We start from the raw sequence: 24,964 nt of genomic DNA on the forward strand, positions 1-24,964 counted from the left end.
TTACCTTGGGCCAACAGACCGTTTAAAAACTCATTTGCCAATTAAGTTAAAACAAACTTTAAATGTTCAATTTGATTTTAAGCCTCCATACAGTGGAGTACATCATAATCACAAATCAAGTATGCTATAAAACTGACCGCCAAGCCAATGAAATCCTCTCTCTCAAGAATACAAACGATGAATACCAATCTAGAAATGTGTATTTGGGAGATGCAGGAGCATTATTTAGATCATTATCTTTCTGATTATCTCCTTACATCTAATTTAAAGAACCTGTGGCCAGGTCTTCACTCAAAAATTAGCTCAACCCAGCTACGTCACTCAGGCACGTGAAAAATCCATTCCCATGAGTGACATAGTTAAGACAACATAACCCCTGGTGTAGACAGCGCTAGGATGATGAAAGAATAGCTCAGGGAGGTGGATTAACTATGCCGACAGGCAAGCCCCCTCCCCGTCACTGTAGTGAGTGTCTACACTAAAGTGCTACAGTAGCTCAGTTCACTGCAGCTGTGCCGCTGTTGCATTTCAAGTGAAGACATAGCCAGAGTCTGAATGCTGCGGTAGTATTTTACTGAAAACTCTGAGAACCTTTGACCTGAAGGACAGAAGAAGCCAAGAGATCTTTCTGTCTTGTTGCTAAAAGATTCGAAGAACTTCTTTAGTCTTAAAAAAGAAAAATAAAAAGTCAACTTGGCAGGTTTTGGGTAATGAATGTTTTTGAAAATCAGGCTGCTTATTTAAATGCCTAAATATGGATTTACAAGTCAAAGTTAGGAATCCATTTTTGAAAATCTTAGCCATAGTGCTCAAAATGTGAGTAGCTACCTGAAGACCTCTTTACATTAGCGTTTCCACTCTTGCTACCTCTAGTGAGGCACCAGTGTTAGCAATAGCAGTAAATTTTAGAGACGAGTGGACGCATAGTCTAGGATTGTGCATTCCCAAGACCAAAGCTGAGTGCATAGAGACCATTGTTCTGATTGTTAAAATACTTTAAAACACAGCAACTTTAAAACTATTTTAATGTAACAGTTACTGGGAATTTTGCCCAGCTCAGTCTTAAAATGCTGGTGGTTTCTGTGTTGCTTTCGCAATGTTTGGTGTGGGTGACACAATAGGAGTATGAAATGTTTTAAAGCACTTTAATGTAGAGTGATGAACATAAATGCCATTATTACAATTGATTGATAACACAGTGTGCACATATTTAGCATAAACACCCTGAGCAACAATGGAATATGCTAGTATTTTCAGTTCATTTTAGAATAGTTTGAAATGTTTTTAAAATGAATTGCCAGTAATTCTAACTTGTCCCCATTGCAGGTCAGTTATTATTTCCCATTGAAAACTTTATGGAGGTCCTTTTTTGCTGCTTTAGTGGCTGCATTCGTTTTGAGGTCCATCAATCCTTTTGGTAACAGCCGTCTTGTCCTTTTTTATGTGGAATACCATACCCCTTGGTACCTTTTTGAACTGTTTCCATTCATTCTTCTGGGGGTGTTTGGCGGGCTGTGGGGAGCATTTTTCATCCGTGCAAACATCGCCTGGTGTCGCCGACGCAAATCAACAAAATTTGGGAAATATCCTGTCCTGGAGGTCATCATTGTTGCAGCAATAACAGCTGTCATTGCCTTTCCTAATCCATACACAAGGCTCAACACCAGTGAGCTTATTAAAGAGCTCTTCACAGACTGTGGGCCGTTAGAATCTTCTTCTCTTTGTGACTACAGAAATGACATGAATGCCAGTAAGATAGTAGATGATATTCCTGATCGTCCAGCAGGCACTGGAGTTTATTCAGCTATATGGCAGCTATGTTTAGCACTTGTATTTAAAATAATTATGACAGTCTTCACTTTTGGTATCAAGGTAAGTTTTAATGTAATGGATTTCTAGCTGTGGTAGTTTAATTACTGCTCTTCTGCCTCTCCGTCTTCCCCCAAAAAACAATTTCTTTTATTTATAAATATACTATTTCAAAAGTAATGTTTTTATGTATTTCTCCTTATTGAGGATTACTGAAACAAACCTCTTAAAACACTGCTTTGATTTTACCTTTAAACTACCATTTTGCTCATACAACTGAGGGGTATGTTGAAATGTACATCGAGTTTTATGCAGTGCAAAAACCAGAGATTGATCTTTGGTGTACGCCGAATCAGGCCCATACAAACTAAGGTGGTTCCCAAAGTACTGAGCTCTGCCTATTTCAGGAAAATGAAACTAATCATGTCCATCAACTACACTATGTGATGCTAAAGGTCTGCCTTTATGCACTCCTGCACCTAGGGTGACCATACAGCAAGTGTGAAAAATCAGGACGGGGTGGGACGTAATTGGCTTCTATATAAGAAAAAGCCTTAAATATCAGGACTGTCCCTATAAAATCGGGACTTCTGGTTACCCTACCTGCACCTGCTTCCCCCGTTCTCTGCCTAGTCCTTCTAAAAGAATCAGAAATCTTAGATTAATTTACCAAATACATGTAACAACTAGAAGCTGAAAAATTAAATCAGTAGGGAGCAGTCAGTGATTTTTCAAGCTGTTAGCTTTTCTGGCATTTTCTATACTGAAATACAAATAGGAAGTATGCTGTGTGTGTAAAATGTTCCATCTACAGTCACCAAATAACATCTTTTTCAGCTTTTTTTCTAAATCAGTTTCCCATCTTCAGTGGCAAGACCCCAGGATTTCTGCAGCACATTGGTGCAGCAGACTGGAAATTCTGAGGCAGCTTCAAAGAATTTTCTTTATTATATTTGATTCTCAATTTTTTCAATATGCTGCCAGTTTTTAATAACAATCCATAGCTGTGTCTTGGAAAGAATTGTGTCCAGGGGGAAGCTAGAGGTTTTAACAGCTAGGCTGGGGACTCAGGAGGGTGATAGGAGACAGTTTGCATTGTGGGACAAGCACTTTAACTGGATGCTGCTGCAAAAATGATAAGAAGTGAATAGATAACAGCAGTAAATCATTGCGGTAGGTTTCAAAGTTGACAATACTTTGAGATGAATGGAACAATAAACACCTCTCTAAAAGCTTTGGTTTCTGGCCATTTGCAGACACAGACAGAGCTTGATGAATTGATTTGCCTTTGGTTTACGTTTTCAAAAGTTTTTTATATTTGCAACTGTAAATGTTGAAAATGTAATTTTAAAATAAATAAATTTCTGAGGCACAGTTCTGTAGCAGGAATTAGATTTCACAGCGAAGTTAGTGGCTGTGCAATCATATGATACACAGAGCTCTCAGGATGCCAGGGTAAAAAATCAAGTGATATGTGTTGCTACATACGAGTCATGTTACTTATTTCTTTTAAACCTTGTATTGGACCGAAAATCACCTATCTGTTTTTGGAGTATGTCAGAATTGGGGGAAAAAACACATTGGATGCATTTTAAACTGACTTTGTCACCAGTGAACTCTAAAACTATGAACAAGTTAAAATTTTCCTAGATTCAGAAGCATACTACATAGTGCTTGTGTCTGGGGTCTAACTGACCCTAGGTTTATACAATGAAAATAGATAGCAACAGAGCAACAATAACAATATAAAAGGCACAAATGCAGCAAAGTGGTGGTAAATGGCCTATTGCTTTGAACAAATGGAGGAAATAGGTGATGTATGTTCTGAATGTACAAAGTGTTTAGACTTCGCACATTTTTTATTTGTTTTCTCATTCTGAGGAAAGATATTACTTAGTTCTACTTTCTTAGGCTCTGGATCAATATCCGGCACACTAGATGCTGCTTCCCTACAGGCCTGAGGCAAGACTGCAGTGTTTCTTTCCTCCACCAGTGGTTTCACCATTTCTGTACCTAGATCACTGAGAAACATCCATCTCTTACTCAAAGATTTTTTATGGCATGGGGGCTTCAACAAGCTCCAGATACCTGCATTCAGACATGCAATGTGCTCGTGCAATGCAACGCTGAGTCTTTGCCGCAGCAACAGCATCTGCCAAGTCTGGTCTTGCCAAAAACTGTATCTGACAATCGTGGCTTCCCTAGAAACTCTTCCTAGCAACTAGCAAGTGTAGGCGTCCCAGAAAATCAATTTGTCATTGTCATCTTCAAAGAAACTCAAATTTCCTGGACAATTGTGATACATGAGACCAATGTTATCTGGGGTCTCCGTCTCTCAAGACTCTTTCAGTGCATTTTAGTGGAAAAACAAAAACTATTGAAACTATGATGATAGAAATGATGCTGAAAGAGTCATATAATTATAATTATATCACAACTGCTGCCTCAGAATAAAAACAATTTCATGCAGGAATACCTGCACAATTAATTTGGGATCTGACTGACTCCAATACCGTCTGAGTGACTTTTTCCAGTATATTAACACCACAGCATGTATACAGACAAAGCCAGTGGCTGCACCACACCTTAAGCCGGGCAGAGAGGGCATTCTCCAGCTTTCTGGGGAAGGGAAGTAGTGCTTTATGGGCAATGTGGGAAGAGAGGCTCAGAGGCTGCTGCAAAAGGGGGCGTAGGTCAGCATGGCAATGCTGACTCATCCCCAGGGACCAGAAGGGATGGAGAGTTGAAATGGGTCAAGCCTAGCAGGAGAAGCCTCTTTTCCTCAGACTAGGTGAAATAGCACCCACCCTCCCTCCCCTTGAGGTGGCAAAATGCCAGGTTTAGTCAGGACCTATTGGCGGCATCACACTAGTCTTTCCTTTCTGTGGGGACTGAGAATGAATTTTTCCCTGCCTACCAGATTGGCCAAGGTAGAGTGGTTCTCTCCCCCGCCACCGCTTTCTCAGAGGGGGCTTTGCTATGGTGAATAGGGAAGGAAGTTAAGCTATGATGTCACAACTCATGATGTAAGTGTGGGGCGGATGTCTAGTGCAGGTACTCCAAAGGGAAGGGATACAGTGACCAGATAAATGGCTTGGTAAAGGACTTAAAAAGCAGGTTGTTAAAGGAGTGGAATGGGAGTTGGGGAGGCTTGGGGCTCCTAGACTGGCATAGCAGCGAGCCAACTCCCCTTCCTTATAGTCCACCTTAACCCTTGTTAGAGAGGGGTGATGGTAAGATCCTAGCCCCCAGGTACATATTGAATGAACATAGAAGTGTACATCACAGGTAACTCCATCTGTTGGGTAGTCCCACACATCTAATAATAAAGTTGTGGCCTCATTAAAACCATATGAAATATCTTCTCTCCTTTAGCCAGGCAATATCAGGTTGTTTGCGTCATAATATGAGAATCCTTAAAGAAAGAAGCAGTGGTGGTTTGCCCATCATGTTTTTTTATTTAATTTTTTGTATGTGTTTGGCGCCCAAGAGACCCCACCTTGGAAGAGAAGTACCTTTCATTTTCTCCATTGAGTAACATTGAGGGGTCTAACTGTGACCCCCATTACCTTTTTAGTGACTCTTCTGCTACACAAAAACCACAACCAGTGGGATGATAAAACCACTGCGGAAAGATTGACCTCATCCTAGTTTGAACATAAGAATAGCCATACTGGGTCAGACCAAAGGTCCATCTACATCAGTATTCTGTCTTCTGACAATGGCCAATGCCAGGTGCCCCAGAGTGAATGAACAGAACATCAAGTGATCCATTCCTTGTCACCCATTTCCAGCTTCTGGCAAACAGAGGCTAGGAACACCATCCCTGTCCATCCTGGCTAATAGCCATTGATTGACCTACCCTCCATGAATTTGTCTAGTTCTTTTTTGAACCTTGTTATAGTTTTGGCCTTCACAACGTCCTCTGGCAAGGAGTTCCACAGGTTGATTGTGCGTTGTGTGAAAAAATACTTCCCTTTGTTTGTTTTAAATCTGCTGCCTATTTTCATTTGGTGACCCCTAGTTCTTGTGCTATGAGAAGCAGTAAATAACACTTCTTATTTACTTTCTCCACACCAGTCATGATTTTATAGACTTCTATCATATCCCCCCTTAGTTGTCTCTCTTTTCCAAGCTGAAAAGTCCCATTTTATTAATTTCTCCTCATATGGCAGCCATTCCCTACTCCGAATCATTTTTGTTGCCGTTTTCTGAACCTTTTCCAGTTCCAGTACATCTTTTCTGAGATGGGGTGACCACATGTACACGCAGTATTCAAGATGTGGGTGTACCATGGATTTATATAGAAGCAATATGATATTTTCTGTCTTGTTATCTATCCCTTTCTTAATGATTTCCAGTATTCTGTTTGCTTTTTTGACTGCCGTTGCACATTGAGTGGATGTTTTCAAAGAACTATCCACAATGACTCCAAGATCTTTCTTGAGTGGCAACAGCTAATTTTAGACCCCATCATTTTATATGTATAGTTGGGAATATGTTTTCCTATGTGTATTACTTTTCATTTATCAACATTGAATTTAATCTGCCATTTTCTTGCCCAGTCACCCAGTTTTGAGAGATCTTTTTGTAGCTCTTCGCAGTCTGCCTGAGACTTAACTGTCTTGAGTATCAAATCAACTCAACTATTTTTGAGACTACTTAATGTACAAAGAGGCACAGGTTTGGTACGAAAATTTTTAATTTACACTTTTGTGTGCTTCGGAGTCAGATAGACTCCACGCATTAGGAGGGTTCAATTAAATGAATATATTATATTTTAGCCAAGAAGGGAGGGATATATGTATAGTAAGATTTGTAGTTCAGCCAGTATGTGTAACATTTCCAGCATTGCTGACTGCCTTAAGGAGCAGTGGCAGTGCATTTCCAGAGTTTAATGAGACATTTAGACACAAGTATGTTTTTTCAGAGAGAACATTTGCTCCTCCGAGAGGAGAAAAGATGAACAGCAGCAATTACGCTGCTGAATCATGACAGTTCTTAATGCTGCTGGCATAAGTAAGGTTTTTCTATGCTTCTTTCATGAATCACACAGTGCCAGACAAAGCTGCATCTCTGGGTCCTGGTAACGAATAGGAAAATTGGAGCTTAAATGAAGAAAGTAACAAAAATCACAATAGGTTGTGACTGTAACTGTCAGTGTGGACATGGTGGTCCAGCCATGTATATGGTTTACCTGACCTGTTACTAATAAGGATGGCCTTCTTTGATTTTTTTGTATATAGTAAGAATTTGCCAAGGATTTTAAGGGGTGTTTGATCCCTGTATTTAAAAAAACAAAAACAAACAAAAAACCCTCCTATTTAAAATAAGATGCATGTTAAGCAGCCGCTGAATCGGGAAGGGAATTGGGGAGCTGGATGTTTCATGCATGAAGCCTCTTTGAGTTGTGGATATTGGCTCTTTGGAACCTGAGCTAATACAATGTATGAAAGTAATGGAGATCTCTCAATATTGATTACACAACTGTGATTTGGGCTCATGTAGGGATGGACTGTGATGTTTGCCTGGAGAACCAAGTTCATGGTTCTATCTTTAATGACAGATTGAGCGTTAAATTAAAAATACATAAAATGTAAAGGAAAGATAAACATACCCAAATACTCATATAATTGAGGGGTCAATATCTTTTTGTGTTAAATTCTACTAGTTTACAATGGGAGTTCATGTATCAACTACCTCGTAGGTGGCAATTGGAGTGTTTGTCTGTTTCATTTTCAAACTTCTGGTCAGCTTTACTTTTCTGAACATATATAAGTTCTTTTTCCATGTGCTTGCCTTGTGTGAAGTAGCTCTCCAATAATAAGACTTTAACAGGTCCCATGTATTTTAATTCTTTACCATGCTAGCAGTTCTTTTGTTTCTGTTGTAGGTTCCATCAGGTTTGTTCATACCTAGTATGGCAATTGGAGCAATAGCAGGAAGGATTGTGGGAATTGCAGTGGAGCAGTTGGCTTATTATCACCATGACTGGTTTATCTTCAAGGAGTGGTGTGAAGTTGGAGCTGACTGCATCACGCCAGGGCTATATGCCATGGTTGGTGCTGCTGCATGCTTAGGTAACTAAATTGTAACACAACAAATAAGAGCCTGATTTCTTTTCTGTTATTGAACTAGATAAGTTTAGGGGTGAAGGAAAAAAGTTGTACTTATTAAAGCCCAAGTACAATATTAGAGGAGCCTCTTACAGAGAACTGTTTTATATTAATAGGAAAATATGCATATATTTAAAGGAAATCATTATGAGCTGAATACTAAAAAAAAAAAAAAAACCACAAGAACAGCCATATTGGGTCAGACCAATCGTTCATCTAGCCTAGCACTGTGTCTTCCAACGGTGGCCAATGCCAAATGCTTCAAAGCAAATGAACAGAATAAGGCAATCATCAATTGATCCATCCTATGTCCTGCCCCAGCATCTGGCAGTCAGAAACTTAAGGACACCCAGAGCATGGGTTGCATCCCTGACCATCTTGGTTAATAGCCATGGGTAGACCTATCCTCCATGAACTTCTCTAGTTCTTCTTTGAGTGCTTGCTCATGTCTATTCCATGTTTAGGTTTGTGTGCTCGCCACATGCACCAGTGCTGGAAGTTTTTCCCTTTTTGGTATCCGTAGGGAACCAGCTCTGGCACTCTCTGGAGTGGCCCACATATAGGCTGGTATAAGGGGCGCTGCCGGCTTCCCCCCTCCCTCAGTTCCTTCTTACCGCCAGTGATGGTGCTAGAACACCACCTTGCTTTGGCAAGCATTCTCTACCCAGTGTTTTGGGGTTTTTTTCCTATCGCTCATTGTGTAAGTAATTCTTAGATTTCATTGTTCTCTTAATAGTTAGCTTAATAGTACCATAGAAAAGTTAGATAGTCCCCTCAGGAATTTAGCCCAGGGGTGGGGCATGCCCCGGTCCCTGGGCTTCAAGCCTTGTGATCACCTATACTGGTCAGCGACCCTCATCAAAGCTGTTGAAGTGCTTTAGGGAAACTTGTGTTAGCAATAAGTGTCACATCTACAAAAGCTTCAAGCTACGAACTAAAAAGACTAAGAGCGCTCCTCATGGAGTTGGCTCTCACGCTGCCCTCAGAGCCACTGAGTTCAGACTCCGCACCCAGCACCGTGGCATTAGTGCAAAGTGCGCTGCCAGCACTGGCCCCTGATGCCGGTACCTGTCCCCGGTATCTGCTAAAAAGTAGAGAAAGCACACCAGGAGAGGATGTTCCCTGACATCCCAAACCATCAGGTTTCTTAAGGGCCTCGAAAGGGAAAGTCCGGAGAGGAGCTTAGGCCCACACGGGGCAGCACGTCTCCAGAGATCAGCTAGGCATCTGCATCATCGGCTAGGCTATCCAGCAATCTTAGGGACCCACCAACTACCCCGATAGTGACAGAGGTACCCGGCATCTGGAGGTTCTACAGGGACAAGGAGTATCTCCTTGACCCGGTCTTCTCTGCAGTCCATTCTGGACTACTTGCTTCACTTAAAACATCAAGGCCTTGCCTTCTCCTCAATCAAGGTGCACCTGGCAGCCATTTCGGCCTTCCATCCCTGTGTCCAGGGCAGGTCGGTATTCTCACATGAAATGACTATCAGGTTTTTTAAGGGCCTTGAAAGACTTTTTCCACCGGTCCAGGACCCAGTGCCCCAATGGTACCTCAACTTAGTCCTCTCAAGGCTCACTAGACCTCCCTTTGAGCCTCTAGCCTCCTGTTCTCTTTTGCATCTGCTGTGGAAGGTTGCTTTCCTTGTGGCTATCACTTCAGCAAGGCAAGTCTCCGAGATTAAAGCCCTTACCTGAATCTGAATCATGTCCCTGTTGATTGTGCATTGTGTGAAACAGCATTTGCAGCTGCCTATTAATTTCATTGGGTGACCCCTGATTCTTGTAGTGTTTGAAGGGGTAAATAACACTCCATATTCACGTTCTCTGCACCATTCACGATTTTACAGATCTGTCATATCTTCCCTTAGTCGTCTCTTTTCTGAACTGAACAGTCCCAGTCCTATTAATCTCTATTCATATGGAAGCTGTTTCATACCCCTGTTTTTGTCGCCATTGTCTTTACCTTTTTCAGTTCTAATGTATCTTTTTTGAAATGGAGTGACCATAATTGCAAGCAGTATTCAAGGTGTGGGCATACCGTGGATTTATATAGTGGCACTATAATATTTTCGATCTTATTATCAATCCCTAACATTCTGTTCACTTTTTTTGACTGCCGCTGCACACTGAGTGGATGTTTTCAGAGAACTATCCACAATGACTCCAAGATCCCTTTCTTGAGTGGCAACAGCTTTGACTTCATCGTTTTGTATGTATAGTTGGGATTATGCTTTCCCACAGGCATTACTTGGCATTTATCGACATGGAATTTCATTTGGAATTTTGTTACCCAGTTTTGTGAGATCCCTTTGTAACTCTTTGCAGTCTGATTTGGAAATGCAAAGTTTAAATCGCTTTCAATATATAAATTATATGCTATGAAATATAAGACTTTAATTACTGCAGTTCACTTTTTTGGGGGGGCATTGAGATGTTACTGAGCCCTTAGTCAGAATGGAAAGGTTCTTTGAAACATATATGTAATTTTCCCCATAGTTAAAGGTTTGTAAATTTAAGAGGTGTTGAAATTATTTAGAAATATTTGATTTGTACCTGCTGCTGTTTCCGTATTTGTTGCTAAAATGTTTTCTTGAGAATACATAATAATGTAGGCAAAGAGTTTCAAGGGGGTCTAGTGATTTGAAGGGTCCAACTTGAGATGCTATTAAGGAGCTCATTTCCAGAAAATGCTGATCAACCACCTTCTGAAAATAAGGCCCTTTGATGGTACCTCAAATTGGGCACCCAAAATAAGTACATACTTTGAACAAATTGGCTTTAATTAAACTTTTGAAAAGCCATTTGTACAGTTTCTTTAAAAAAAACAAACAAAAAAAAACCAGTAAATAATCGGATGAGCAGGGTAGGACAAAACTGACAGGCTGACAACAACCTCATCATAATCTTATTTTAAAAAATCCAAAATTTAATTTGAACCTCTTTATTTTTATCTGTAGAAAGAATCTGATATAATTCCAGTTCTTTCTGAATATGTTCTATCAAATGAAGATATATTAGCTATCACAGAGTTGCAGAAGCAAAAATCTTATCAGTTAATTTTTAGGTGGAAGGGAATATTTCAGATGTTTTCATAAACGTATACACTGTTGATGCTGTTATCTAGCAGGATCCTCATGATTTACAAGAGAGGAAAAATTGGTATTTACTGCATCTTCTCCAGTTGTTCAGAGAGGAGGTAATTTTAGTCAGTTCAGGGCTCTCTTTAGAGTTTTCACTTGGGGAAAAAAAAAATTCGGTTAGTAATCCCTTTAAACGTGTAGCTCTTATATTGCCTCCTAGAGATTGCCTTTACAAACAGTTTTAGTGTTTTTGCCAAATGTTGAACTTCGTGGGCTTCCTTAACCTTCTCTTTAATTATTTTCTTTAAAAAACTCAGTAAAGTGTCTTGGCAAAAATAAATCCATCACTATAAGGATTATTTTAAGGTATTGGGTTATTAGTTAATTTATATGACAAAATCAGGCATGTGTTTTCTCTCTTAGGACAATCTATATTCAGTTTTTCAGGGATCTCTCAAATGTCCTGAGTTACTTCTAGAGATTTAGCATGCATTGATTGCTATGCCTAGTGCTAGTCACAGACTAATCATTTGTTGATGTCTTTATTGACAGGTTGGTACTTGGCAGGAGATCAGGAAATTCCTTAGCTGGGATATTCTCTCGTACTAACATGTTGATAGGCTCATTTTTTCTTTGCAGGTGGTGTGACAAGGATGACGGTCTCACTAGTGGTCATTGTATTTGAGCTCACAGGTGGGCTGGAGTACATTGTACCTCTCATGGCTGCAGTAATGACCAGTAAGTGGGTGGGTGACGCCTTTGGTAGGGAAGGCATCTATGAAGCGCACATCCGGCTGAATGGCTATCCTTTCTTGGATGCTAAAGAAGAATTCACTCACACAACACTGGCTGCTGACGTTATGAGACCTCGAAGAAGTGATCCACCCTTGGCAGTGCTGACACAAGATAACATGACGGTGGAAGATATAGAAAACCTGATCAATGAAACCAGCTATAATGGTTTCCCTGTTATAATGTCAAAAGAGTCTCAAAGACTAGTGGGATTTGCTTTAAGGAGAGACTTAACTATTGCAATAGGTAATTATTTTACAATTCTATAAGATCATACGTTCTCACTCAAATACATTAATACTTTATAACAGAATTTAGTATGTATGTCTCTTAATTTTGTACCTGAATGTTTCATGTGTTTTATAGTCCAGATATGTAGCATAGGCTGTTTATTCCTCTCCCATCACCTTGATCAGGATGCTTAGAACTTCTTTTTACAGTGGTATCTTGCAATAATAGGTTCTGAAACATGGCACACTTCCATAAAAACCATGGGAGTTGCCACACTGGAACAGACCAATAAACCATCTAGTTCAATACTCTATCTTCAGCAGTGGCCAGTGCTGGATACTTCAGAAAAAATTATGAAACAATGGACCCAATTTATGCAGTATAGTACCATGGATGGAAGAAAGATGTCATTCATTGCCAATCCAATAGTTTTTGTGGCTTTGTGCCAACACTGCCTCATCTGAGATGAAACTGTTATAACTTGTGTCTTCAGTACCCCTGTAACAGGGGCTTGGGTGGCTGGGGGACCTAGTGGTGAGATCGCCTGGCTCTCAGCCCTCTGCTGGCTGAATGGCCTCAGCCTTTAAGGCTGGGGTGGGGGGCAGGGGACCTTCTCCCCCCGCCAGCCCAGGGAGGGCCCTGTGTATTTCAGCCCTTGAACAAGGGGGTTGGTGTCTCTCCTGGCAGGGAGTCAGAATCCCCTCCCTTGGGCTACTTCCTACCAGTCTGTTCAGTTTGGGGTGTGGCCCCTTTAGTCTGTCTACTGGGCGGCTTGCATCTCCCAGGATTCCCTCTGGGGTCCGGATGGTACCTTGCTGTGGTCCCAGGCTCCTTTGGTGGAGCAGCCGCAAGCTAGTGAGGGCGAGCCCCATAATTATCTCTGGAGTTCACTCAGTCAGTTACTTCCCGTACTGGGGATTCCTCTGCAGTCTCCCTTGGCCGGGAAACCAATACTCCATCCCTTCAGGTAGGGAGATAGGTAGCTCCTGCCACTTCATCAGTCAGCCCCCAACTGAGCCAGGTTTCTTTCTTTTATCCCCTCAGGCCTGGCATTGGCCGCAGGTATAGTGGGGCGGGGCTAAGTGGGTCCAAAGGCTTTCTTGAACCCCTGCTGTGTCGGCTGGCAGTTTCTCTGCTTCATCACAGCCTCATTATTATCATTTTCATACTGCAGAGTTCTCAGGGAAATATTACCTGAGTCATCCCTCTGTGGCCACCTGAATCTCACTTCAAACTTTAATATAAAATATTATACATTGCTATAAACCCTTGGGCTGTTTTATGAATTTTGAGTCAAAAGTTTAGAAAGGTTAGACCAGTTTTGGCATTACAGCCATGTCAAACAGGTGGTTTTCTTACAATAACAAGGTGTACTGTCAGTGAATGTCTAATACTGTAATTGATTTTTCTAGTCCATTTCATGTCAGAGCACCACGGTCTGCTTGAACCCTCTTAAATACGGTGATTTGATGTGTTGTATTATGGAATGTATATGTCATAAATTGGAACATAGCAAAATTATTCATTTAAAGAGACATAACACTTATGCTGGAAAATGTACCTATTATTATTATTATTATTTGATTTTATTATTTATTATTTTTTTATAGTCAAACACCTAATATTCCCTATAACTGAAAGACTAGAGGAAAATAAGTTATTTTAAACAATTTTTTCAACTTGTTCTCTTTAAGTGAAATTCACCTGTGCAGGGGCAGAATACAAATTCTATATATAATGTATATGATTCTTATCAAGATGCCGGTACTCTAGGACTAGGTACCTCAAAATGTAAATGAAAGTCAAAATAGTTTTAATTTCAAACTATGTTGTCTTTCATTTACGTTTGGAGTACCTAATACTAGATTATGGGTTTTAGAAAGAGATTTATCTTTATAAGAATCTTTTTTTCAGGCAAGATTCATTTTACCACCTAAATTACACAGTGGAAATTAATCATCCTTAAATTTGTATATCAAAAGAACCTCTCTTGGAAATGATGGGAGTAGGGAAGCTTATGTCCAAAAAAAGAGGGAAGACTGAAAAGGGAAGGAAGATCTGGCACAAATAAGCAAATTACAGAGATTCATAGAAACAAATAGAGAACATTTGATCAGTTTTAACGTGTGTAACTTTAGCGTCCTCGTGGCCAAGATGGAGTCTGCTCTGCAGGCAGCTCTGGCCAGGAGAAGGCACATGCAGGAATGCAGGGAAAGTCCCTTCCACCCTAGGGGCACCAGTTCCATACCCCCCAGAGTGACCACACACACACCGGAAGAGTACAATGACTATAGAAAAGGGAAATATTTATTTACAGAGGGATCAAAGGAGAAAAAGGGGGAAATGTAAGGGAGCCGTAAAACAGGTTGCATTCAACTCAAGGCCCCACAGGCCCAGTGGTACCACAGTCTGAAAGGGTAGACACCGAGTTCAGGAGTCCTTGGCAAAGTTCCAGTCCCATGGTGAGTCTTGGGTGCTCTTGGTCATCTTTGTCACCAGTAAACTTCCCCCAACAAATCCCTCCAGTGCCCTCTTCTGCCATTCTCTGAAAACCCAAACAGAGCGACAACCTCCCTGCTTAACTAGCTAACAGCCTTCCTCCATTCCCAGTTCAAAGTCACAAGACCCAGTATTCACAGCCCCATGCAGCTCTGGGCAGCAGTGATACTGGGTTCAGCTCCGATCAGCTGCTCTATCCCTATCAGGCTTCGGAAGGTTCTTGGCTGCTTCCCTCTGTGAGGGCCTGCTTGCTGCAGCCTTTCTGTCTGAAGCGCCAGACACACACACCCTGTTGCTCTGCCCCCCTGCCTCTCACCAATAGCACTTCCTCCTTCTGGAACAATCAGCACTTCCGCCCTCTGGAAAAATATTTAAAGGGGACATACTCTCTAAAGCTCCAAAGGGGTTACACCTGTTATACCCAACATTACATGACAAACCTTGGCAGTGTTACCTCGAGTGCAATTTCTTCAGTGCAGTGGTCAGATGTTCTTCTTCCACATTAGATCTTCTCCTCCTCCCTTTTATTTTAAATGAAAGTTATTTATTGTACTGAGGAAAATCCCATACAATGTATACAGCAGCCACTATTTCAAAAAAAAACAAAAAAACAAAAAAAATATTCCCATGGTATGGCACAAATATATCAGTGTAGTAAACAAGCAATAGGAAATAACATAGTCATATTTGTGTACTTTTTTTAATGGCACGTACTGTATATTAAGTCCCCTTAGGCTTCCAAAAGCTATCTCAGGGAGTGACAGGCAAGGAAGATATTCTAAACTTTTGATGTGCCCTCCCTACTCCAGATTTGAAGCTCAGTTGATGGTGTTTTGTGACTTTCCATATGAATAGTTGGTTCCTTGAAATACTGAAATGAACTTTCCTCATGCATCATATGAGCACCCCCATTCAATCTCCTTGGCACCCTCATAGGAATGTGCTTTGGCTTCAGCAGCGGAGGGGTATGGTAACAATAGGACAATCAATGTGAGTGCACCCTGTTGAGACAGTGCTCCCACTCTTACGAAACCCATCTGTTTCTGTGCACTACACAGATAGTGGCTGTCTACTGCCTAAGACGTTATTAAATGGCATGTATATTGCCCAAATGGTGGTAAAGATTTGTTCCACTGCATGCAAGCATGCATATTTGAGATATTCATTATATTATTAAAGGCAGCGTATGACCGAAAGTTGTATAGTCTGATGTCTCTTCTGCTGGTCTCTGTGAAGTGCATGTATTGTAGAGAAAAGAGCTGATTGTGAAAACAAAACTTCAGAATAATAAACAGGATGAAATCTAGTGGGAGTCTGATGCCATTGATTGAACTTGCAAGTTGCACTAGATCCTTTAAATCCAAGAATGATTTCTTTCTCCCTGATTTTTTTTTCTCTTTTTATTATAGAAAGTGCTAGAAAGAAGCAGGAAGGTATCGTTGGCAGTTCCAGAGTCTGTTTTGCCCAGCATACTCCATCACTTCCAGCAGAAAGTCCTCGGCCTTTGAAACTTAGAAGCATTCTTGATATGAGCCCTTTCACCGTGACAGATCACACACCAATGGAGATAGTGGTGGATATTTTCCGCAAGCTGGGTCTGAGGCAATGCCTTGTAACGCACAATGGGTGAGTACAGCAGCAGACTTACTGTTCATTTGGTCAGATGTAATACTGGTGACTAGTGTAACATGCTGACAACTTAAATTTAATTCCTATGTGATTCCGGACTATCACATTTAATGACCTCGTTGCAGTCTGACCTCAACAGTGGACAGCCGGTAGCTGAGCCAGAAGTTGAACTTCTCTGGTCAATTTCAGTTGCTGGTGAGAGACTGGAAATGCCAGTGAAAAGGCTGCACCTCACTACAACTGTTCCAACAGGAACAACTTTGAAACAAAATATTTATCAGAATGAAATAGTGTGACAAATAACCATTAAAAACTAAAATTGCATGTAATACAAGGGGAAAGCTCATTCCATCTCTCTTCCCTCCTCTTCCATTCTCCGTACCCTTGTTCTGATATTGTCCACATGCAGCCAGTCAAAATTGGGCTGTGGTGAGCAAAATCAGTTTTTTTCTTTCTTTTTTTTTTTTTTTTTTTAACAATTGAACTGTTTTATTTTACCTTTATACAGCCTTATTTTTCTGTTTTGAAGTAACAGGTATAAAATGCATGATGATAGGATGTTTTCTTTTATTCCCACTTGTTTCCTCGTGAGGCAGGGGATGGGAATACCTAACTTAGTACACTGAAAGCTTGTAATGAGCTACAGCATCTTCCTCTTTCTACTGTGAATCAATAAGTAAAAAGTAATTCTCCATTTCCATCCAGGTAAAAATATCTGTATTCTGTTCCATAAACACTATAAATCGAAATCCAGTGTGCTTTGTTTAAAGAAAATACAAAATGGTTATAGGATATTTTTTCAGATTTTAAGGCAAAAAAGGAAGCATTAGGATAATCTAGTCTGACCACCTGCATAATACAGGCCTTGGAATATTTCCCAGGACCAGGGCTTCCATGGGATTAGAACTCATCCCTCTGGCACTGCAAATAAAGGCAACACCCATAAGCCACTGAGGGTCTGAGCTCTGTCGCCTTCATTACAGGTTTTTCTCCTCCCCACGCCCCAAGCGTATGTCTACACTGCAATTAGACAGGCCAGCTGACTCAGGATAAGGGGCTGTTTAATTGCAGTGTAGACATTCAGGCTCGGGCTGCAACACAAGCTCTGGGACCCTCCCATCTTGCAGGGTCCTGCACTCCATCCAGAGCCCCAGTGACTACATTGCAATTAGATAGCCACTTAACCCAAGCCCCAGTCATCTGGCATGGGCCAGCCATGGATTTTTAATTACAGCGTTGTCATACCAGGCATTAGTAGACACATTTTTTAAATAGTCTCTCAGTCAGTGCCCTCAGTTCTGCACACGCAGTTAATTCAGTTGCAGTGCAAGAGGCAGAATTTGTCTAGAACAAATTCAGTCTTCTGTGAGGCACAATAGGAGGCTCAGATTTTCAGTTTTGTGTTCACGTTGTGCTCAATGCTTCAGCTGTCAATATGTCGTCTGCAAATGCATGGAAAAAAAGGGTCTCAAACTCCTAAGAGAAAATGTTTCAGCAGTGGAGATTAAAAGCCTGTGGTTTAAAATATCCTCAGAGCTTTGGTTCTGGCATATTAGGAGCCAGGTAGCTATTGCTTAGTTCTAAAAGTTCAAGCCAGAACCGCTTTTGTTTTCTGATTTTCAAAACATACTTCAAAAATATAATTTTAAGAATGAGAGTGTATATATGAGTGGGACTACGAGGGCTTGTCATCCTATCGTGATCTGCCAGCTAAATAAATAAATAATAAACTCTGCCTTTTGCATTGTTTAAAGGCTTGTTATAATTGCCTACTTTCTAAACTAAACTTGCTCCTCTTTCTGAGGGACTGCTCATTTACTGAACACTTGGCTTTCACATACCTTCTGTGTGAAATATATGAAATATAATGAAATGTAGCAACCTCTGACACAGTTGTCATGCTTTCCCTTCAGTATACATTTACAAGATACCTAAGAAGTGGAGAGTATTCCTTACTAATTTCATATTTAGCATGAATGACTATGGGAGGATAAACTAGAGAACTAAAATATTTGGATGGAGGGTTTGTTTGTTTGTTTTGTTGTTGGCAGATAGACTGCTGCTATGAATTAAAGTATAACACATTTATTTTTAAATTGCATTATTCAGATGATACCATCTTGGAAGCATGATTAAAATGCATTTGCTTCAAATTTGTTCTTTAACACATGCATGTACTGAAAGAATAGTGGGAACTTTCTGAAACTTAAATAGCTTCCTAAAAACCTTTCTACTTCAGGGCAAGGGACTCATGCCCTATCAATTTTAAGTCAGTGTATGTGTCTAATTACATTCCTGGAACCCAATTTGGGGAAAGAAATCTGCAATACTAAAATTTCTGTGAGGAATCTTTATGTTGCACTGTTTAGTACTATAAGTTGCTTCTACTGCAGCTTAGAGCTCAAATACAGGAACCTAATAATTGTTTTGGTATAGTTGTTAATTATGAAGAAAGGTTAACCTCGCAAAATTAAAGTCAAACTCTATTATGAATTTTAAACAGTTGCTTTCAGCATAAATTAATGGAAAATGTGGAATGCTTCATTAATCAGCTGCGTTGTAACGATAACCATTTTTGTTCTCCTGCTTCAGCTTGTAAACTTGTTACTTTGTGAGCTCCAGTATTCACTACTGGTCAAATTTTAAACCTGGCTTGTGATGCCTTGGGTAATGGGAGTAGCAAACTGCCAGGTAGAAAGAAAGGGCTAATTTACTCTAAATTATGGCAAAACTGGTTACAGAATCTATAAATCAAATAAGGTCTCAAAAGGCAACCTCCCATTTTATTAAAACTAGTTTGTTCAACAATAACATGTTACAGTTTGGACTAGGAAGTTTTGAATTAATTGATAGTTGTGATAGTAAATTAAGGCCTATTGGGAAGTACATAGAGAGTAGGTTTCACTTTACTGATTTACACTAATGTATTGATTAAGTGGAGCCACTCCTGGTTAAAAATTGATGTGAGTGGAGAATTAGGCACACTATGGCCTGGGCTGCAGCTCAGAATGATTTTGCTATATTGGGTAACTTAAAGGCACTCTTTCTTTGACTTTCTAAAATCCATAGTTTGATTTTAGTCTTGGTCATCTATTGTGGCGGGCTAAAATTTTAGCTCCCAGTGTTTATACAAGCTTAGAAGTAACTGCTGAAAGAAGGAAGTTAAATTAAATTTCAGTTCCAATATTTTTTTTATAATTTTTAGATATATAGATATTCAGGCAGGTGAATGTGATAATGGTAAACTTACATCCATCCATTTTCAATATTTTGAATATATTACTCTAAGTTTAAAGATGCATTTTTGTGCCATGTAGAAAATGAGCTAACAATTTCTGTGAAAGGGTACTGACTCTCAAATCACTTTTCATTTAACTGCTTCATTATTAGCATTCTTACAGTCCATGTTTTTTCATTTTACTCGACTCTAAATCTTTCTCATTATGATTGGAAGTTTTTTTTTCATTTGATTCACACAGTTATTAGCATAACATGATCTGTTTCAGGATTGTCTTGGGGATCATCACAAAGAAGAACATATTAGAGCATCTCGAGCAACTAAAGCAGCACGTCGAACCCTTGGTGATTAGATATATCAGATCTCCTAATTAGACATGTTAGAAGTCAGGAAGCATGAAACTTGTGAACTGTTCAGTGTTCTCTTACAATGACATCAGCTGAACAACAAAAATCTTCTTGTGCAACAAATACAATAATTTGTATTAAGGAGATTTTAATGTAAAACATTTGTAAAAACTAAGCTGTTAATACAGACATACTGCTACACCACCTAAAAATTTGCTGTTTAATCACAACATTAAAAGAAAGTTATAGAGATCAAATATCAGAAACTTTATTTGATGTTCTTGAAGGGATGGCAAGTGATTATATTATGTCAGATAGGAAAAGGCTGAGCTTGGAAACTTTTTCCTTTTTCTTTTTGTTAATGCATATTAAGATGCTTTTGTGTTAAAACTAAAATATTCCTTGGTCCGATCTTGGCAGCTTTAAATAGTTGATCAAGCCAAAAAAAATCTGTTTAGTTTTCTGACAACCAAACCAGAACATAATTTGTACTTAGTGCAGCATTAGACCTTTCTCTGCTATGCCCCATGTGTCTGCATGCTTCTAAAGAGCAGTCATTTATTTTTGTTATGCACTGTATGTCTTGCTGCTGTTATCTATAGCAATCAGTGTCCCTTCATAAGATGTCTAGTTATGTCCTAAGCCGCTGAATGGCTTGTTAATATTTTTACTAGTGGCTTCCTAACCTAAATATAGTATTACACTAAGATGTTGTGATCTAACGTTAGTTATAATTTAGAAATTATCTTAATTTGGACGTTAGTTGCTCTGCAGTTGTTGCATCTGTACTAAACCTGCCCTCCAAATGTAGCTGCTTATGTGCAAAACATGTTAATTGTTTTCACATTTTATTTTAATATTTCACAAGTATTTCATGCCTCCTTTAAAACAACAAAACAAAAAGTACTAACAGATTAACAAGATTAGCAGCTCATTCTTTCTGCTTTCTGCTTCTCCTGTGATATTATCCTTTAGGGAAGCTTCACTCTTTTTGAAATAACACACAGTTATATTTTTAATCGCTAGTTAGAACTTTTCATAAGAGCACAACATTTAAATTTTAAAATTTATACAGTCTTTTAAAATTAATAGTTTCTTTATCAGTTTACTTTTCAAGTTTTCTGAACTTGAAAACAGAACATCTATTGATTATTTTGCTTAAATTCAGCTCTCAACTGTTTGTGCTCATATGAAGATACCAGACTAAGCCAATATGTTAGCCTGGAAAGATCCTCTAAATTTAATTTTTGAAAAAAGTTTGATTTGGTGTCAAGGTTTTTGGCCATCAAGCAATTTGTGATTTTTGGTGGCTAGTTTGGAGCATATTTTCCTTTTGAAATGGGATCAATATCACTTCCTATTCATACCTCTTTCGTTCTTTGTTCTTTGTTACTTTTTTGTTGGCATATGTTAATCAAAATTTCATTTTGTAGAAACAAACAAAAATTAAATATAAATGGGCTTGGACTCTGCTTGCATTACTTGCATATCATGAAAAATGGATTACAGCTTAGTGACCATCCTATTTGGTGCTTCCATGCTGCTCTCTTTTAACAAAATGATGGTTACTTGATATTTTTATTCATAAATGTTTCATTTAAACAAGAAAATCAGGCTATTTGCTCTATTCCTGTCAACAAAAAGGACTTGGCTACAGATTGAGTTCTTTTCTCTTGTAGAGTAATAGGCATTTTCTGTTTATCCTTTTCAGGCGCCTCCTTGGCATTATAACAAAAAAAGATATCCTCCGTCATATGGCCCAGACGGCAAACCAAGACCCCGCGTCAATAATGTTCAACTGAAACCCATAGCTGAGGAGAGAGAGGAAACTGAAGAGGAGGTTCATTTGTTGACCAGTACAATGCTTTAGCCTGAGGGATTCTTTTGTGGTTGGGAATGAGAGCTCGATTTTTGCATAACAGTGCTGCTGGCATTCAAGAGTTGGTCTGCGAGAGTTTGGAGAGGAGGAAGAGAGATGTTCCTCACTGTAACATGGGGAGAGTGAACCTCTGCTATCCTGCACTGGATGCGTTCCATGATGACAGATCTGCCATGATAGTGCAGTACAAAAGCTGGGTCAGAAGACATAATTCTCCAATCCCTAGCCTAGCATTGAAGAGATGCATTGTTCGTCCCTGTTTCCAGAGGGATCACTTGAATTGAGCCATCTTTTGAAGACTGCAAGGTCTTGCCCTTTTTACCATTGAAAACTGTTGTGTTAACTCATGAAATACATAGTTATTACACATCACCTTTCTACATTCCAGAAGAGCTTTTATTTCTCTCTCTCTCTCCTGAGCCGTAACAAAGCCTCTTTAAAATTGGTGTGCCCTTCTGAAGCAGTAGTTTCTCATATTGAGATGTACTGTGTGACTTACCAAGGTTTGATCACAAGAAGGGAGTTTTTGTGTGCCATTAAACGTGTAGTTTGTACATCGTGAAATGCTTGGGGCAGTATGGATCTGCTTCAGAAAAAGCAGATTGAACAGGTAATACCTTGTATGAAGCATGTGTGAATTTTGCAGCCTTAAGTGCTGTGATTTCAGAAAAATTAAAAATAGATTAAACTTGAGTTTCTAGGAAGAAGTTTTGCTGCAGAATATATCAATAATGTGACCTGGTCTTATGCAATTTTTGTATTATTGAAAACACTGACATATACCAATGTTGTGCAGTATAAGGAAAAAGTACTGCTACGCTGATAAATAAGAACAGGAACAATTCGGTACCATCTGATGGTAATTGCATGCAGAAACACTGGACATATTTTTTACATTAAATTAGAATTAATCATCTCTAGTTTTCTTTTTCCACAAAAAGATGTTCCACTGCTGACACTGAAGAAAGAAATGTAATTCATAACTTGCACTAAATGTATATTTTTTTCTTGAAATTTTACCATTCTTTATTTATATTTTTATGGATTAAAATATATTAAATACAAATCAATTAGTATCTTACATAACTAATTCTACCTTTCCATTGATTTTTATAGAGTAATTCAAAATCCTCTACACATAATGGAGGGTTGGGAAGAAGTTTACTTGATGAAGGGTGTAAAAAAAGTAATGATTTCTTTATGATCCAACATGCGCATAATAGCATTTTCAAGCCTCACTTTCACTGCCATAACCTTGAGGTGTCCATTTGTTTATTATTACAAAACAAAATAAAACTACAAATACTCGTTTTAAACACTGCAGGGTTTTAGAAATAATTAATTGTTAGACCTATTGTGACTGACTTTTGTTTAAGAATCTTGAAATGTAGCCTTTTAGAAAAGAAAACAAAAACTTGCTTGAAATGTTGAGTGGGTTTTAAACTCCAGCAGCAATGTACACTTTCGCAGGCTGACAGATTCAGAACATAATTTTTTTTTCTTTTTTCTTTTCAGAAAACCAATCTTAATTATTAGCTGAACATGTTCATCTATCAGGTTTAAAAAAAAATACCACACAACAAAGAAAAGGCAACGTCCCAAGAAAGTATTCTCCCAAAAAGGAAAACTATAAAGTAGGGATGGGGTGGTTAAAATCTGGTGGGTAGATTAAATTCATGTCTTGGTATGTTCATTACACTTATAACTTGAAATTAGAGACAATGACCTCCTAATGTTAATATTCCCCTAAAACTATGAAATAATTCTAAAAAAATTCTATCAATCTTAGCTACTTTTAGCACTTCTTGCCTTGAGGGCACTGATTCAGAAAAGCACTAAAGTGCTTAATTTTAGCACTGAAGCCTATAGGATTAATAACATGCTTAAAAGTAATGCATGTGTTTACATGCTTCTCTGAATCAGGACTGAATATAAAGCTACTAAATGTTTAAATTCTGCTGTCTCTGACCTCTGGTCCCAGTAGAAAACAGAATACTTTTCTGCAGTGCTTATTGTGCTCATTATGGTCAGCCCCTTTGAAAAAGTTGGTTTGGAACCAGGCTACTATTAAAACTGCAGTTTTGCAACTAACTAACTTTTAATTTTCTAATTGAAGCAAATATGTAATGGGGCAAATTATGCAGTATTGCCGCTGTCGAACCATTTACGTGAGCCTGAGGCCGTGTCCTAGTTTTCTCAGGCTAGTCCTGATATCAGCTGATCTCAGCGCAGCATTTGGCTTCCCTGTGGGAGGAGGCAGTTCAGAAGATTGCCTAAGATGCCCGCCTTTCATCATCCAGCTAAAACTTGTTGGTCTTTCTTGTAGCTGAAGGATATAAACATAACATGCTTTTATTAAAAAAAAAAAAAAAAAAAAAACCCAAACCAAATCCCCAAGTTTTCTAATCGCTTTGAAACCCCACTCCCACCCCTGCTGCTACCTTTATGATAAGACGCACCCGTATGTGTACTGTATAAATTCAGTCCTAGTTCCGATTTCACACTGCATGAAATGAAACAATACAGTTCATGCCCCACTGTATCTTTTTGTTTTAAGTGTAGATCCAAGTACAACATTTATATTGTGCTGATCTTCTGCACCTCTGTTCACTCTTCTTACCTGCTGCGCTTTCTTCATTGATACTTGACATTCTTACCTCGTCATCCTCCGTTAGAAATTCTGATACAGACTAAGTGTTTCTGTGCTGTTCAACAAAATGGTTTGTTTTCTAATGTAAAATTTCCAGCGCCGCCTTATAGTTACTAATTTGAGCAGATGTGGTAGATGGGGTGAGGGTGTCAGCATCTTTTTGTTTTTAAACTGTTCAGTTACTGGTTCATGAAGAATGCATAGTTTGTTAATCTGTGATGTTGCTTAGAGCTGTATTTAATATTGATCTTAATGTTTTTATTTATAATAGTGTGGTAGAGTTGCAGATCATTACAGTAAAAACTGATTACTGTGATGATTCAATCATAAACATATTAAAAATTTATGTATGATCATTTTTCGTTTGACTTTTATTAATGTTTATCAAATATATTCACATTGCTTTTCCCCTCTGAAATTCACGGGCCATGTAGGGAGTCTACCTGTGCACCAAAGGAAAATTAGCAGCAAGCAATTTTACCTGTAGACAAACATCAACTATTTCGTAAACAAAAAGGCCACAAAAATAAGATTTCAGCAGCACAGTTCATCTGAGCTTGTTGCAGCTTTGCAATTGCTTATGATTCAGCTAGCAAACAATTCAATACGAATGGATTTTCTTGAAAATTTCCATTTTTAAAAAGTAATTTTTGCTTTAAGTGGTAGAATGTTTTAGTTCCTGATTGTTTCT

General features: G+C 39.0%; 1 protein-coding gene across 12 annotated transcripts in view; it reads left to right on the forward strand.

The window, feature by feature from the left end:
• CLCN3 (chloride voltage-gated channel 3) overlaps window positions 1-24,626 on the forward strand; it is a 128,730-nt gene extending 104,104 nt beyond the window's left edge. For 6 of the 12 annotated variants that reach the window (XM_038398573.2, XM_038398572.2, XM_043513371.1 and 3 more), the window contains 6 exons: window positions 1,327-1,872; window positions 7,703-7,889; window positions 11,648-12,046; window positions 15,940-16,156; window positions 19,666-19,741; window positions 21,456-24,626. In XM_038398573.2, coding sequence (XP_038254501.1) covers window positions 1,327-1,872; window positions 7,703-7,889; window positions 11,648-12,046; window positions 15,940-16,156; window positions 19,666-19,741; window positions 21,456-21,614 — 1,584 coding nt within the window. In that variant the 3' untranslated portion in view covers window positions 21,615-24,626. The remainder of the gene's footprint in view (window positions 1-1,326; window positions 1,873-7,702; window positions 7,890-11,647; window positions 12,047-15,939; window positions 16,157-19,665; window positions 19,742-21,455) is intronic. The other 6 variants (XM_038398577.2, XM_038398576.2, XM_043513374.1 and 3 more) reach the window with 1 other exon arrangement.
• Window positions 24,627-24,964: the final 338 nt, after the last annotated feature.

The sequence above is a fragment of the Dermochelys coriacea genome, chromosome 4 (genome assembly GCF_009764565.3).
Source record: "Dermochelys coriacea isolate rDerCor1 chromosome 4, rDerCor1.pri.v4, whole genome shotgun sequence".
Lineage (NCBI taxonomy): Eukaryota > Metazoa > Chordata > Testudines > Dermochelyidae > Dermochelys > Dermochelys coriacea.